This window comes from Lutra lutra, chromosome 13 (assembly GCF_902655055.1).
Source record: "Lutra lutra chromosome 13, mLutLut1.2, whole genome shotgun sequence".
Taxonomy (NCBI): Eukaryota; Metazoa; Chordata; class Mammalia; order Carnivora; family Mustelidae; genus Lutra; species Lutra lutra.
Window position 1 is genome coordinate 95,697,557 of NC_062290.1, and position 16,256 is coordinate 95,713,812.

Genomic DNA, 16,256 nt, shown 5'->3' on the forward strand with positions numbered 1-16,256 from the left:
TCCAGGATCACCTGCAGTTACAGGAAGGCACTGGTATAAGTTCCGGCAGGCACAGCAACCAATGGGCTTGGGGCACCACCCTCCCTGACCAGTCACCGTGCGGGGGTGGAGCTACTTCTCTGTGGGTGGGCCCCCAGCTGCCCCAGGATGCAGTGGTGAGGCAGGAGAAGGCGAGATTGACCTTGGGGGTTCCCTGGTGGGTGAGTACACGCTGTGGGCCCGGGTGGGGACCTGGGGGACAGCTTGAGCCCCACGTGGGAGGTGGGGGTACTGGAAGGGGGCACGGAATGAGCCAATCCTGGGAACTCATGTGCGTTCTCCTTTTTCCCTTGAAAGTCTTCTCTGCCCTATATCCGTTAATTGGCCATATCCCCCAGATCCCTGAACTCTAGGGCGCCCACTCACCCCAGGTTTTGTGGGATGAGTTGTGGACACTTCAGGTTTCCCAGTGTTTCCCGGGAAGACTGCATGTAAGGATGGCACACAGTCCCCACGTCAATGGGTTGCACCCCGATCCCTGACACAGTGCAGATAATGGACCTTGAGCAGCACCTCCAGTTCAGCAGGGTCCCCCTGTTCAGGCACAAGTGTGGCAGCACCAAGCCTCAGAGTCGTCTCCCAACTTCAGCATTGTGCCCTGTGTCCCTTGGAGATGGTGGTAATGGCCTGTCAGGTTCATGCAGGTGGGTTCCCCTGGTTCCTGTCTCCAGCCCCAGGCACAGGTGTGGTGGTAACAGCCCCAGAGGCATCCCCCAATTTTAACATTGTGCTCTGTGTCCCTCATGGATGGTGGCAATAGGCTGTCAGGGTTGTGCAGGAGGGTCCTCCAGGTCCCTGTTCTCCCAGGTACAGGTGTGGTGGCAACAAGCCACAGAGCAGTCCCCCAAATTCAGCATTCTGCCCCGTGTCCCCTGGTGATGGTGGTAATGGGCTGTCAGGATTGTGCAGGAGGGTCCTCCAGGTCCCTGTTCCCGCAAGCACAGGTGTGGCAACAAACCTCAGAGTAGTTCTCCAACTTCAGCTCTGTGCCTTGTGCCCTGGGGTTGGTGGTCATAAGCTGTCAGGATCCTGCAGGAGCATCCTCCAGTTGGGGGCCTGGAAGCTGGAGTAAACCAGACCCCACTCAAGTTGCACAAGGAACAGGTGAGTTGAGGTGTTCATTTGGAAGAGTAATTTCACTTTTCCAAAAAAGACAAAGTCATCAGTCTACTTTCGATGAAGATAATTACTACTTAAGAAACAAGTGTGTGTTTCCCCTTCTCGCAGGAATTGAAACAGAAACAGATGTGCAGGCCATAGGTTGCAGATGCCTACTTGTGCCCACCTGACAACATTTCTCTGCTCTGGCTCCACAAAACCTGAAGTTTTTTTTTTTTTTTTAAACCTGAAGTTTTGAACACCAGCATCTGGGTCAGTGATGCAGCTTGTCACAGGACATTGATGTTCAGAGAAAGCAGCAGATACATTGGGCGCAATGTCACATCCATGTCAGGAGTAGAGGGGAAACTTCTCATTAACTCAAAACCTCCTGGGCTTTCCTCTTTCCTCTAGTTGAGTCATGAAGTAAAACTTAAGTCATTGTCAGCATTCTGGATTTGGTGCAAGAGTTACTTAGTTTCCCTGCAGGTAGAACATTGGAGGGAATACCATTTTTTCTGTTCATTTATTGCTTACAAAATATAATCTGAACATCTGTTTCTGAGGAAATCACTTTATTGGAAAGGGAAGATGAGATTTACTCTTTGTGTGTTTTTAACATACAATTTGGTCCTTCATCTAACAAGGTTTATTCCGTTGGGCCTAGGGTATAGTTAGGTGGCCAACATCTAGAGTTGGGTGGCTTTTTGTCATCAGATACAGACTTGGATGATGTCTTGTCATTTGTCAAAGGTGATGTTTCCTATTTGATCAGTCTTTTCCTCAAAAAAGTTATAATTAAGGTATAGTGAAAATTCAAAATTATTCAAAGTAGCCATTTAAAAGTTGTTTAAATGTTTAAAAGTTGACCTTGGCTTTCTAGTTTGACTAAATGCATCATCTAGATATTTTGACGTGCTGTATTTTCTCCGCAGGTTCTTTGGTGGTAGAGTCAGAAGGAGAGACTTTGGAAATTCTTATGGATAGATGCATGCTGGTGGCTCGAAGGAGCTTGGTGTCAGGAGCCCTGGGGTGAGTTCTGCAACTGCTTGCCTGACCTTAGGTGAGTCAGGTTATCCCACAGAATTTCTGTTTCCTCCTTATGAAGCTGCTGGCAGGTAATAATCTATGGAAAGGCTTTTTACACAGAAACTGTAATGTGTATTGAAGAGCAAGTAAAAATCAGATGATTTGGCTGTATTATTCTGTAAACAATAGTTTTAACTCCTGCCCCCCCCCCCCCCCCCCCCGCCCGGGGGTGCCTGGAGGTCTAAGAGATGGGTTCTAAAGCCTCTGCCTTCGATAGAGATCAGGTCATGATCTCAGGGTCCTGGGATTGAGCCCCACATCAGGCTCTCTGCTGAGCAGAGAGGATGCTTCCCTTCCTCTCTCTCTGCCTGCTTGTGATCTCTGTTTAAATAAATAAAATCTTAAAAAAAATAGTTTTAAACCCCCCTGTCATGAGATATGGTATTTTATTGCACAAGGAGTCCTCAGAAGGCTATAATGAAAGTGTCAGATCTCAGAGCACATTCAGGTTCCATTGGTAGGTTAGTTACCATTTGCCAGATAGGAGGTAAGTGGAGAGAAATATGACAGAAGGCAAAAGTAGGTGTTAACCATTCACTAGGTTGCATTCTGCATTTCTCATGAAAGTGAGATGGTGGTATGGGATCATACCTGCTGATGTTTGTGTCTTGGAGAACTCTGAACTTCTACCCCCTCCCCTACGTTTTCAAAGCATTCTAAATGGAAGGAAAAGCATGTGCAGTCTCTGGATATTATGACTCATCGTGTGAGCAGATCTGAGCCTGGAAGCATTGTCATATCAGACATCTGGGAGAATGTGAGGCAGTGGTGGTGTACCATCACTCTTGAAGGCAGGCCATCCTGCTCCAGGGACAGGGCTCTGCTCCCTGGCCAGCCCTACTGCTGCAGATGTACCACTAAAGTTACTTTCTCTTTGGTTCTTATGCCCTCGGCTCAGCAGGGTTGTTGGTGGGAAGCAGCCCACAGGCAACCTTATTGATTCTTGCCCAGGTGCCCCTTGCTTCCTCAGACGAGGCGCAGCAGGTGTTCTCTGCCTGGTGTCTATGAATTCAACCAGCAGAAGCGCTTCTTCCAGAGCCACACCCCTGAGAAATCCTCCACTTTCCTGTGCTATGTGGAAGAGGCCAGTTTTCAATTGGAAGTGAAATATCAGCTCCTGCTATTAGGTTCCAAGGCCACAGAGCACACCAGTCTCCATGAAGCTCTAGTTCTGCTTGGGTCCTGATGTACAAGACTGAGGCCAAACCTGGGTAGCCTGCTGCTGCTGATGCAGGTTTCTTCCTGAAAACTGTGCACCAAAGTCTGGTTTGTGATGACATCCCAGGAAAGAGGGATAGGTGCACCACTCTGCCTGACCACAGGAGAATGCTGGATGTCAGTCACAGGTGGATGGTGTAGGGAGGAGCGATGGCTGTTTTTCCCAGGACCTGGACCAGAGGGAGATTGGGGCCCTGGGATGCTTTTCTGCTCATCTTTCTCAGGTGAGCTCATCAGGAAAGGGGAGAAAGTGTGTGTGCTCACCTGTAATCGATGAAGGTATCTGGTTTCAGGTTTCATGTGCAAGTGGATTCCCCTTATGGCTCATTTTCCTGATGGTGTTGAGGGTGCATTAGGTGGACCCCTTGGCCCAGGCATCCTGACTGTGCAAGAGCGCTTGTCACTTTTTCCCCCAGGGATCTGGACTAGGAAATTGGAGTGAGTCAGTCAGAAGGGAAACCATCCATGTAGGCCTCTGTTTCTCCCTTGCCAAGATGAACTGTTGACTGTAATAACTGCTCTGGAAATATAATGCAGGAGGCAGGGTTGGGGTGATGAATGGGAGGTGGGGTGGTGGTTGCTATTCACATAGGGGGAAGTTGGTATTTCACTAGGAAGGTGATACTTGAATCAAGACCTAAAGAAGGTGACTGATATCACATCAAGAGCATTCTAAATGGAAGAAAAAGCATGTGCAAAAGCCCCGGGGCAGGAGCATACCAGGTATGTCCAGGAGCAGCAAGAAGGCTCTATGGCCACAGGAGGCAGCTTAGGACGTGACATCTGGTAGGTGACAGTAGGGTGACAGAAAGCCATTCTGTGACCCCATGGGACCTTGTTTCACTGGGCCACCCTGGCTACAGTGTTAAGAACAGATGACAGGGTTGAGGATGGATAAGGGAGGTGAGTAATGAAGCTTTTCTAGGAACTCAGGCAAGAGATGGGTTCTAGTGTGGACCAGACAGGTGGCCTTGGAAGGAGTGGTTAATTCTATTCTGGATACATTTTGAAGACGGAGTTCACAGGATTTGCTGATGGCCTAGATAGTGGGAATGGGAGAAAGGAGGAATTGAGAGAACTCCCAGCTCTTGTTGATTGCCCCAAGTGAGGGGAAGGAAGAGGAAGGAAGAGGTTTCTGGGAGTAGGAGGTAGTGTGTGTTCCGCATGCTGAGAAAGGTGCCTTTCACAGTGGACCTGCTGATGTTTGTGTCTGGGAGAACTCTGAACTTCTACCCCCTCAGCAACTTTCAAGTATAAGTCTCTCCTACATTTTCAAAGTTCATGGTAAGACACTTGGCTCTTTTGAAAGATCTACGTTTTTACCCAGCTTCAGTAGCAGGAAGAAACCTGAAGAGGATTTCCCTCTTACAAAAAAAGCCAAAGAGTGGACATTGCGTTCAGCATCTGTTTTGTGGGGAACCCCTACAGAGGCAGCATGCACCCCAACCAGCTCCTTCCTGGGCACTGGTCTCCATATCCAGCCACCAGTGCTTTGAATTGTGTCTGTGAGCATCCGTTGTGCTTTATCTCCATTTATTTTGGGTATCCATTCGGAAGTTGTGTCCTGAGGCCAAAGAAAGGCCAAAGAGAAGAAATTTTTGGAGTCTGATCATGCTCACTAATTTTTCTGTATAATTTAATGGTAATTCCTTCTTTACACAATTTCTGCTGTGAAAGGTTTCCTAGGAAAACTGTACTTTCAAAGAGCAGGGGAACCTGTACCTGCAGGGTTAGCTCTAGTTTCCATGTTACACAGAACATTCCATGTCTTGCAGATTTTTTTTTTTTTAAAGATTTTATTTATTTGTCAGAGAGAGAGAGGGAGAGAGAGCAAGCACAGGCAGACAGAATGGCAGGCAGAGGCAGAGGGAGAAGCAGGCTCCCTGATGAGCAAGGAGCCCGATGTGGGACTCGATCCTAGGACGCCGGGATCATGACCTGAGCCAAAGGCAGCTGCTTAACCAACTGAGTCACCCAGGCATCCCTGTCTTGCAGATTTTATCACTCAAACATTGCGCCTTTGACCACCTTCATCTGTTTCCTGCCCCCCCCCCCCCCCCCCCCGTCCCCGCTTCTGAATCTGGCAACCACCAATTTGTTTTCAGTATGTATGTGTTCATTATGTTTTTGTTTCCATGTGGAATTGACATGAAAGCATCTGGTATTTGTCATTCTGTGTCTAAGTTACTTAGCATAATGCTGTCAAGGTTTATGTTTCCATGTCTGGTTATTGTGAACGATGCTCCAGTGAACATGGGAGTGCGTCACTCTTTTTGAGGGAGTGTTTTTGTGTTCTCCAAAAAATATTCGCTAGAGGAATTACTGGGTCTTAAGGTAGTTGTGTTTATTATTTTCAGGAACCTCCATACTGTTTGCCACTGTGGCTGCACCAATGTACCTTCCCACCAACAGCCCATAGGGTCCGCTCATCTAGACATGCTTGACCACAGCTGTTGTCTGTCTCTGGGACAATTGCCGTTCCAACATTTGTGACAGCTGACTCCTGTTTTGACTTTCAGTTCCCTGATGATGATTAGTGATGCTGAACAACTTTTTCTGTGTCTGTTGGCCACATGAATGTTATCGTTGGAAAGTATCTATTCACATATTCTCCCCGTTTTTTATTTAGTTTTTGTTTAGATTTGTGTGTGTTTTGTGTATTTTGGTTATTAGCCTCTTCTCACGCTTATGATTTACAGATGTTTTTTGTCATTGGGTAGGTTGCCTTTTAAGTTATTGATGGTTTCTTTTGCCATGAAGAAGATTTCAGTTTGATGTCGTTCCACTTGCTTATTTTTGCCTTTGTTGCCTTTGCTTTTGGTGTCTGATCTGAAGACTTTGCCAAAACCAATGTCGAGAAACTTACTGCCTGTGTTTTCTTCTTGGAGTTTTATGGATTCAGGTCTTAGGTTCAATTCATTCATCCGTTTTAAAATTTCTGTGTGCGGTGTTGTGATCTAGTTACATTCTTCTGCATTTAGTGTCCAGTTTTCAGTATCATTCACTGAAGAGACAGTCCTCTCAGTGTTGTACATTTTCTGCTCCTGTGTTGTAAGTTAAGACCATATATGTGTGGGTTAGTTTCTGAGCTTTGTATTTTGTTTTATTCTATTCTCTGTGTGTGTTTTTATGCCCGTACCATACTGTTTTGATGATCATAACTTTGTATTCTAGCTTGAAATCTGGGAGTGTGGTGACTGTAGCTTTCTTTCTCCAGATTGCTTTGGGTATTTGTGGTCTTTTGTGAAATTGTATGAATTTTAGAATGGTCTTCTATTTCTTTGAATAATGTCATTGGGATTCAGATAGGGATTTCATCACATCTGTAGATTGCTTTGGGTGATGAACATGTTAACATTATTAACTTTTCCAGTTAATGAGCATGGCATATGCTTCTGTTTCTTTGCGTCGTCTTCCATTTCTTTGACCCACACATTCCTCCCCATCCCGAGACACACGTGCTCTTCTTTTATTTTCCATCGTGTGTTCAGTGTACCAGGTCTTTCTTATTCTTGGTTGCTCTTATTCCTAGATATTTTTTCTCCATGCAATTGTAAATGGCATTGCTTTCTTAGTTTCTCTTTGTGAAAGTTTGTCTTCAGTATATAGAAACACAAGTTGGGGTACCTGGGTGGCTCCGTTGGTGAAGCATCTGCCTTCAGGTCAGGTCTTGATTCTGGGGTCCTGGGATGAAGCCCCTGATTGGGCTCCTTGCTCAGTGGGGAGCCTGCTTTTCTCTCTCCCTCTGCTGTTCCCCCTGCTTGTGCTCATGCTTCCTCTGTCAAATACATAAATAAAATCTTTTAAAAGAAGAAATGCAACAGGTCTTTGTATGCCAAATTTGTATCCTGCAGCTTTACTGATTTGTTTTCTCTAACAAATTTTTGGTGGAATCTTTGGGGATTTCTATATACAGTATCATGTTATCTGCAAAGAGTGACTGTTTTCTTTTCCTATTTGGATTTCATATCTTTTTTTTTGTCTAAATGTTTTGTCTAGGACTTTCAGTGCTATGTTGAATGAAAGTGGTGAGAGTGGGCATCTATCTTTGTCTTGTTTTTGATCTTAGTGGGAAAGTTTTCAGTTTTTCACTCTTGAGTATGGTGTCAGCTATGGGCCTTTCATATAGAGCCTATTAAAAAATTATATTTATCTATTTATTTTAAAATTTTCTTTTCAGTGTTCCAGAATTTATTGTTTATATACCACACCCAGTGCTCCATGCAACATATAGAACCTTTATTGTGTTGAGGTATGTTCCCCCAATACCCAGATGGTTTAGGGTTTTATCACCAATGCATATTCAATCTTGTGAGAAGTTCTTTCTACATCTATTATAACAATCATATAATTTTATCTTTTATTTTTTTTTAAATTTTAAAAAAATATTTTATTTATTTATTTATTTATTTATTTATTTTTTGTGGGGGAAGGTTAAACATGTTTATTAATTCCCACACACATTTTCCAACTTGGGAAGAGAGGGCAAAATCAGCCAAAAGGCCTTCTAAGAAAGGAGCTGGGGTGGATGAGAGATTTTAAGATTTACCCCCTAACCAGCTCCAGAAGGATACATAATAACAATTTATAGAAACATTTTTACCACCTTTGAACAAAATACAATTTTATCCATAGTTTTCAAACTCATTTTCCACTCTCAAGAAAATGGAAACTCATATTCTTGTCCAGAGTTTGAAGTATCTTGTTTTAAATTTTTCCTTGCCCAGACAAGCTCCTACTTGCCTCAACAGGGTCTGCCAGCTTACATGAGAGCACACTAATTCTCAATCTGCCCCTCGCTCTGTGTGATAAAAAAAACTGTGTGGTCCGTGAGGTCAATCAGCAAGTGGAAGCTGAGAAAAACAGACCGAAATTCCAAAGAATTTTTGTTGCAAGCAGTACACGTGCTGGATGCTTCATTTACAATATAACCACAGCCTGAGCATTGGTGTCGAACTACTGTCGTGGCGTCATCATCAATATTCAGCGTAGAAATGTAAGCATAAAGAATGCCATAGAAAGGGTCAGCCTTCCCTTCATTCTTCGAAGCTTTTACTTTTAATTGCTCAACTGTGTAGACATCAACTATTGTATTTAAATCTACGGATTCTCTCAAGTAACTGTCCATTTCAGCATCCAGAGGATTTGTTTCTTTATTTTCTCTTATAAAATTCAACAGGATGTTAGCTTCTGGGGTATCTGGATTAGTCGTAATAATGGTTTTTGAGATTACAGTTGCCGTCATGCAGTTCCGAAATTTGTCAAAACTTATTCTTACATCTGAGGCAAATATCACTGTGTCTCGCGGCACCCAGCTCTGTGCAACCAGGATAGATTCATTATCCCAACATATCATTGCAAAAGAAGACTCTGTCTCATCATAGAGCTTCACCTCACACCTCTGGCCTTTCCTCGGGTCTGAAGTTGTAAAGTGTTTTGGCTCTCCAACCGACCGCACTGCTGCAAACACGTTAATAATCCTCCCATCCAGACTGCATCCATTTGCAACAATGTCACCCAATGAATAAAAATCATGAGACTCTTTGACAGGTAAGTATATCAAAGTAAGGAGCTTGGTGTCCACTTGATAACTGGAACAAACTTTCACTGTGGAGTGATTCTCACTGAGCAATAGCTTACAGCTGCTGGGAGTTGCAGGGCTGAATTTTTCTTCTCTTTCTAATTCCTTTCTTTGAATCAGGGGATTTTCGATGATCACGCACTCTCCAACCCTAAAGCTGTCAGAAAGTGACCTGATGTAACCTTCGCTGCCCCAGGATGTCACATTGACAAAATGCGTTGGTGAGTCCCGAATGGTGAAACTGAAAGTGTATCTCTCTGAACCGATATTTTTTCTGTCTGGAAAGCCTTTGACATCTGTTTTCCCAATAACTATACCAATTATTTTCAGATTAGCCATATTTGGATGCAGATCTGAAAGTGTGGTGAAGGTCTTTGATGCAAAGGAGTTTGCCATTCTTTTATCTCAGCTGGGGCTCCACGCGCCCGCCGGGCCTCGCGCTCCACAGCCTCTCTGCAGCCGGCCGCGGGACCGACCGTTAGCGCAGGCCCCGCCCCCATCCCGCCCCGCCCCTCGCCCCACCCCAAAATATTTTATTTTTTATTTGACAGAGAGAGAGATCACCAGTAGGCAGAGAGGCAGGCAGAGAGAGGGAAACAGGCTCCCCGCTGAGCAGAGAGCCCGATGCAGGACTCGATCCCAGGACCCTGAGATCATGACCTGAGCCGAAGGCAGCCGCTTAACCCACTGAGCCACCCAGGCACCCTATCTTTTATTTTGTTAAGGTGGTGTGTCCCATTGGTGGATGTGCAGATGTGGAATCATCCTTGCATCACTGGAATAAATCCCACTGGACCATGTTGTGGGATTCTCCTGATGTATTGTTGAATTCAGTTTGCTGATTAATTTCTTGAGGATTTTTACATCTGTGTTCATGAGGGATATTAGCGTTTCCTTTTCTTGTAGTGTTTCTTGAATCCTTTTCTTGAATTGTTTTGGTAACAGGATAATGCTTGCTTCATAAAATGAGTTTGAACGGATGCCCTCCTCTCCTATTTTTTAAAGAGTTTGTGAAGGATTTGTATTAATTCTTCTACTATCTGGCTGAACCCCTCAGTGAAAATTTTTGGTCTTGGACATCTGTTTCTTGGGAGGTTTTTGATTATCAAATCAATCTTTTTACTAGATCAGTCCGTTCAGATTTTTTTTCCTTTCATGGTTCAGTCTTTCTAGGTTGTTGGTAGGGACTTATCCCTTTCTTCTAGGTTGTCCAGTGTATTGGCCTCTACTTGCTCATAGTACTCTTATGATCCTTTGTATTTTTGTGGTATTCATTGTCATGGATCATCTTTTGTTCCTTTTTTTAAAGTTTCTCACTTTTTAAAATTTAAATCCAATTAGGCAAGGTATAGTACATCATTAGTTTTTGATGTAATGTTCAATGATTCAATTAGTTTAGTAATTCTATGATACTGTGTTATTCCTTATATTGCACATATGAGTGAAACCATATGATAACTGTCTTTCTCTGCTTGACTTATTTCACTTAGCATAATCCCCTCCAGTTTCATCCATGTCAATGCAAATGGTAAGTATTCATCATTTCTGATGGCTGAGTAATATTCCATTGTATATATGAATCACATCTTCTCTTTTTAAAGGATTTTATTTTTTTGACAGAGAGAGAGAGAGAGAGAGAGATCACAAGTAGGCAGAGAGGCAGGCAGGGAGAGAGGGGGAAGCAGGCTCCCCACTGAGCAGAGAGCCTTATGCGGGGCTCGATCCCAGGACCCTGAGATCATGACCTGAGCTGAAGGCAGAGGCTTAACCCACTGAGTCACTCAGGGGCCCCTGAACCATATCTTCTTTATACATTCATCTGTTGAAGGACATCTCAGGTCCTTCCACAGTTTGGCTATTGTGGACATTGCTGCTAGGAACACTGGGGTGCATGTGCCTGTTGTTTTTACCAAATCCGTATGGTAAATACCCAGGAGTGCAATTAGTGGGTCACAGGGTAGCTTTATTTTTAATGTCTTGAGCAAAGTCCATACTGTTTTTCAGAGTGACTGTACCAGCTTGCATTCCAACCAGCAGTGTAAGAGGGTTCCCTCTTACACTGTTGTGTAAGATGTTTCACATCCTCACCAACATTTGTTTTTTCCTGACTTTTCTGTGTCTCATTGTGGTTTTGATTTTTATTTCCTTGATGGCAAGTGATGTGGAGAATGTTCTCATGTGTCTGTTAGCCATTTGTATGTCTTTTTTGGAGAAGTGTCTTTTTATGTCTTCTGCCCATTTCTTGAGTGAACTCTTTGTATTTTGGGTGTTGAGTTTCAAAAATTCTTTGTAAATCTTGGATACCAGACCTTTAACTGTAATAGCATTTGCAAATATCTTCTCCTGTTCTACAGGTTGCCTTTTAGTTTTGTTGATTGTTTCCAAGCTTTTCATCTTGATGAAGTACCGAAAGTTCATTTTTGCTTCTGTTTCCCTTGCCTTTAGAGACGTGTCTTGAAAGAAGTTGTTGTGTTGGAGGTCGAAGAGGTTGCTGCCTGTGTTCTCTAGGATTTTGGTGTGAGACAGGAATTAATCATCTTTCTTTCCTGATTGTATTTGAACCCTCTCTCTTTCTTGGTGAGTCTAGGTAAAAGTTTGTAAGTTTTATCTTTCTAACAAAGGCAGCTCTTATTTTCATTGATCTTTTGTCTTTTGAGTCACCATTGTATTTATTTTCACCTTCCTTTTTGCTATTTCCTTATTCCTACTGATTTGGGGCTTTGCTTGTTTGTTTTTTTTTATAATTCTTTCTCATGTAAAATTATAATGTTTATAGGAGAGCTTTCTTGTGGATTGACAAGGACCTGAATCTCTATGAACTTCCCCCTTAGAACTAATTTCGCTGCATCCTGTAAGTTTTTGTAGGTTCTTTTTTTTTTTTTTTGGTCTCGAGGTACTTTTAAAATTTCTTATGATTTCTTCTTTGACTGTTGGTAGTTTAGTAGCATGTTGTTAAACTATACATATTTTTGACTGTCCCATTTTCTTCTTGTGACTGATTTCTAGTTTCATACCATTGTGGTTGGACAAGATTTGAATCAGAATGTGAAGGGAGCATTCAGGATAAAGGTTTGTTTACTGGGCTGTTTTTCTGAGGGCAGAGAAGGAGCTCCATACAGTGGAAGGTTTTGCAAGATGGTGGGGGGTGGTCAACCCTTGTTAGGATTACTGACTACCATGCAGGCAGTGTACCACCATTCACACTGTATTCCTGAAGGATTTGCACTTCATTAGAAGCATTTTCTTTGAGGTGCAGGGTTGGCCTTCTCTAACAGAAAGGTGACATGTGGGTTCATGGCCTGGCCCCAGGTCAGCAACCAGGATGTATGGTATTGTGTGGGAACAGAATTTTCTTTGAAAGTGACAGAAACAGATCATGGTGAGCTTCATGAAAATAGCCGAGGTCCTGAGTGACCCACTGGGTGTTGGTGGTGGAATGGGTAGTTGGGTCTGTTAATCTGTCTCATAAGATCCTGTGGAACTCAGGGACACCCTCCTCTGTCTGTTGAATTGTGTGGAGACAGGTAGGCAGCAGTTTCTGGCCAAGCACAAGGATTGCACTGGACCACCACCAGAGGGGCAGTGTGCCAGGGGAGCCACTCCTTCATTTCCATAAAAATTCACCAGGGTCTGTGACTGTGATTTCTAACAGCAGCATGGGGAGAGGAGGGCGGTAGTGGTGCACACTTCCTAGGTTTGTGCTCAGGACTAGTCTGGAGCCCACTGAAGTCAACCATACCTGGCACAGAAGGATTCTAGTCACTGTAGCTGTGAGCACTGTGTCAGCTCCCATGCTGTTGCCTCCTATTTTTCATCATCTTTATGGTCATGAGCCTCTGCTCTTGCCCCATGGCCTCCAGAGTATTGCTCTCCCTCCATCTGGCCCTCCTCTTCTGCCCTGTGTATCCTGATGGCAGGGTACCTTCTCAAGAGGCAGCTCAGTCAGTTCCTTGATGGAACACTTCCATGGATCCCCTGTGAGGTGAGGACAACACCTTGCCCAGGAAGGGGGCTGCAGGTCCCCAATCAAGAAAGCCTCTCTCTTTTCAGCCTGACCTGCCCTCCCCTCAGTCTTCTTCAGAGAAGGTCTTCTCACTTCATGAGCTGACAGCTCTGAACTTAAAAACGAATATTGTGGGGCGCCTGGGTGGCTCAGTGGGTTAAGCCGCTGCCTTCGTCTCAGGTCATGATCCCAGGTCCTGGGTTCGAGCCCCACATCGGGCTTTCTGCTCAGCAGGGAGCCTGCTTCCTCCTCTCTCTCTCTGCCTGCTTCTCTGCCTACTTGTGATTTCTCTCTGTCAAATAAATAAATAAAATCTTAAAAAAAAAAAAAAACGAATATTGTTTTCTATTTCTCAATGCCTTGGTTCATCCATGGCATGTCTTTCAAAACTGTCAGTGGGTTTTTAGCAGTCCTGGAGGGCTGCCTGCTCAAGGATGGGATGACCTGGGAGGGGCATCCTTCCTTCCCATCTTCCTCAGTATGTCCCTGATCCCTGGAGCTATCTGTCCTACTGAGGGTTGAGGGACCCAAGACAGCCCATCTTGAGCCCAGGCTGGGTCAGCTGTGTAGACTGATGTGTACTAGTAGTGTTGGGAAGCTGGCATGGGCCAGCTGCAGGCAATTTCTCCTTCTCTTTCCTTTCTCCCTTCCAGCCCAGAGGTAGCTCAGAACAGACTTCAAGCCCTGCATCTCAAGATCCTGTGACCTGGGCTCCCTGCTTTCAGCTGGTGACCTTAGTGGTTTCCTGTTGCTTCTGCCTCCCATACCCACTCCCATGGCCGTTCCTAGATCAGGGGAGGGATCGTACTCTTGTCTGTACTTGGTCCTCTTCCTGTCCCACACCAAGCCCACCCACATTTGTATTCCATGTATGTGCTTGGAAGCAAGCCCATCCACAGGAACTTATCAGCCAAACAGATCCATGTAATGACCACTGAATTAGAGATCCAGGGTGTATAACAAACCTGCTCTGAAACCTGTCCCATACTCTCTGACAATCTGACACAAAAACAGAAACAATAATAGCTTTCTGGACAGTGAAGTGACCTCCGTCTTTGCTTACACTCTCGAAAGCATAGGTGCTGACCCCAGATTTAAACGGACCATGGCTCTTGTGGGCTACAATTAACAGGAGAAGTCAAGAATTTAGTGAAATTTGAATTCCAGGCATAGAGTGAATAATTACTGTAGAGTAAATACTCTCAAGTAAGTCTTATGAACATTGCATAGCTAAAGCTTTTTCAAATAGTTTACTGAAAGAAAAAAACCTTTTTTTTAAAAGATTCTATTTATTTATTTGACAGAGATCTCAAGTAGGCAGAGAGGCAGGCAGAGAGAGAGGAGGAAGCAGGCTCCCTGCTGAGCATAGAGCCCGATGCAGGACTCGATCCCAGGACCCTGGGATCATAACCTGAGCCGAAGGCAGAGGCTTTAACCCACTGAGCCACCCAGGTGCCCCAGAAAAAAAACTTTTTATTGTTTATTTTAATTCAGGTAGAGTTAACATACAGTGGTATATTAGTTTCAGGTGTACAATATAGTGATTCAGTGATTCTACATATTACTCAGCGGTCATCAAGAAAAGTGTACTCTTAGTCCCCATCATCTATTTCACTCACCCCTCCATCCACTTCCACTCTGGTAACCACAGAGTCGGTATTTTGTTTTGTATCTTCTTTCTCCTTTATTTATGTATGTTCGTTTCTTAAATTCCATGTAAGAGTGACATCACAAGGCATTTGTCTTTCTCTGACTGACTGATTTCACTTAGGATAATATTCTCTAGCTCCATCCATGTGTCTGCAAATGGCAAGATTTCATTCTTTTTATGGCTGAGTAATTTTCCACTCTGTGTGTGTGTGTGTGTGTGTATACATGTATCATCTCATTTATCAAATTACCAAGAAATAATTGGATTGCTTCCATATTGTAATATTGTAAATAATGTTGCAAGAAACATAGGGGCACATGTATCCTTTTGAGTTATTGTTCTCATGTTCTTTGGGTGTGTGATTGCTGGATCATAAGGTAGTTCTATATTTAACGTTTTGAGGAACAGTCATACTGTTTTCCAGAGTGGCTGCAGCAGCTTGCATTCCCACCAACAATGCAAGAGGGTTCCCTTTTACCCACATCCTTCCAACATCTGTTTTCTTGTGCTGGTGCTGTTAGCCATTCTAATAGTATAAGGTAATATCTCATGGAACTTTTCATTTGGATTTTCCTGTTGATGGGTGATGGTGAACATCTTTTCACGTGACTGTTGGCCGTCTGTATTTCTTTTGAAAAATGTCTGTTCGTGTCTTCTATTTTTTTTTCACATTAACATTCTTAGTTTATTAATCCTCTCATGAAAAATCTGCACAATCACTGCAGATAAAGCCACTGCAGCATCTTTACTCCTTCTGTTGTCCAATCTCCAGCTCACTTTTTGCCAGCACCAACATTGGCTTTCGCAGTCCCCCTGACTTTTTTCATTCTGTTCTTGCGTTCTTTTCGCTGTTTTCTTGAGGTCTTTTTCTTCTCATACAGACCATGTCTTGCAAGTCTATGTTTGGGTTCATTTTTCTTTACATAATCCAAGGAATCATAAATCATGCCAAAGCCAGTTGTCTTGCCACCACCAAAATGGGTTCTGAATCCAAATACAAATATGACATCTGGTGTGGTCTTGTACATTTTGGCTAGTTTTTCCCGAATTTCTGTCTTAGGTACTGTTGCCTTTCCAGGATGAAGGACATCAATAACCATTTGTTGTGCTGAAGTAGTCGGTTGGTCATGAACTTCCTGGTCCGGATAGTTACTGTGTCGTTCATGATGGCTCCCGAGTTTCCTCATGTCTTCTATTTTTTAACTGGATTGTTTTTTTGGGTGTTGTGTTGTATCAGTTCTATATATTTTGGACACTGACCCTTTATTGTACATGATATTTGCAAGCATCTTCTCCCATTAAGTAGGTTGTCTTCTATTTATTACATTTTCATTGTTCTTCTGCGGTGCAGTAAGTTTTTATATTGATGTCGTTCCAGCAGTTTATTTTTGCTTTTGTTTCCTTTGCCTTAGGAGGCATGTCTAGAAAATGTATGGTTCATGTCAGAAGTTACTGTCCGTGCCCTCTTGTAGGTTTTTTATGATTTCATGTCCACATTGAGGTCTTGAAACTGTTTTATTTGTCTGTATGGTGTAAGAAAGCAGTCTAATTTCATCCTTTGTGCATAGCTGTCCAGT

General features: G+C 43.7%; 1 protein-coding gene and 1 pseudogene across 1 annotated transcript; both read right to left on the reverse strand.

The window, feature by feature from the left end:
• Positions 1-7,875: 7,875 nt before the first annotated feature.
• LOC125084050 (meiosis-specific with OB domain-containing protein-like) lies at positions 7,876-9,493 on the reverse strand. Its single transcript, XM_047701156.1, has one exon. The coding sequence runs from the start codon at positions 9,419-9,421 to the stop codon at positions 8,222-8,224; it is 1,200 nt and encodes a 399-aa protein (XP_047557112.1). The 5' UTR covers positions 9,422-9,493; the 3' UTR covers positions 7,876-8,221.
• Positions 9,494-15,337: 5,844 nt separating this feature from the next.
• LOC125084051 (40S ribosomal protein S24-like) lies at positions 15,338-15,855 on the reverse strand (annotated as a pseudogene).
• Between the last annotated feature and the right edge of the window lie 401 nt (positions 15,856-16,256).

Bases quoted from the DNA above. Each gene is read 5' to 3' on its own strand.
- LOC125084050 (XM_047701156.1), bottom strand. From the start codon at position 9,421: ATGGCAAACTCCTTTGCATCAAAGACCTTCACCACACTTTCAGATCTG.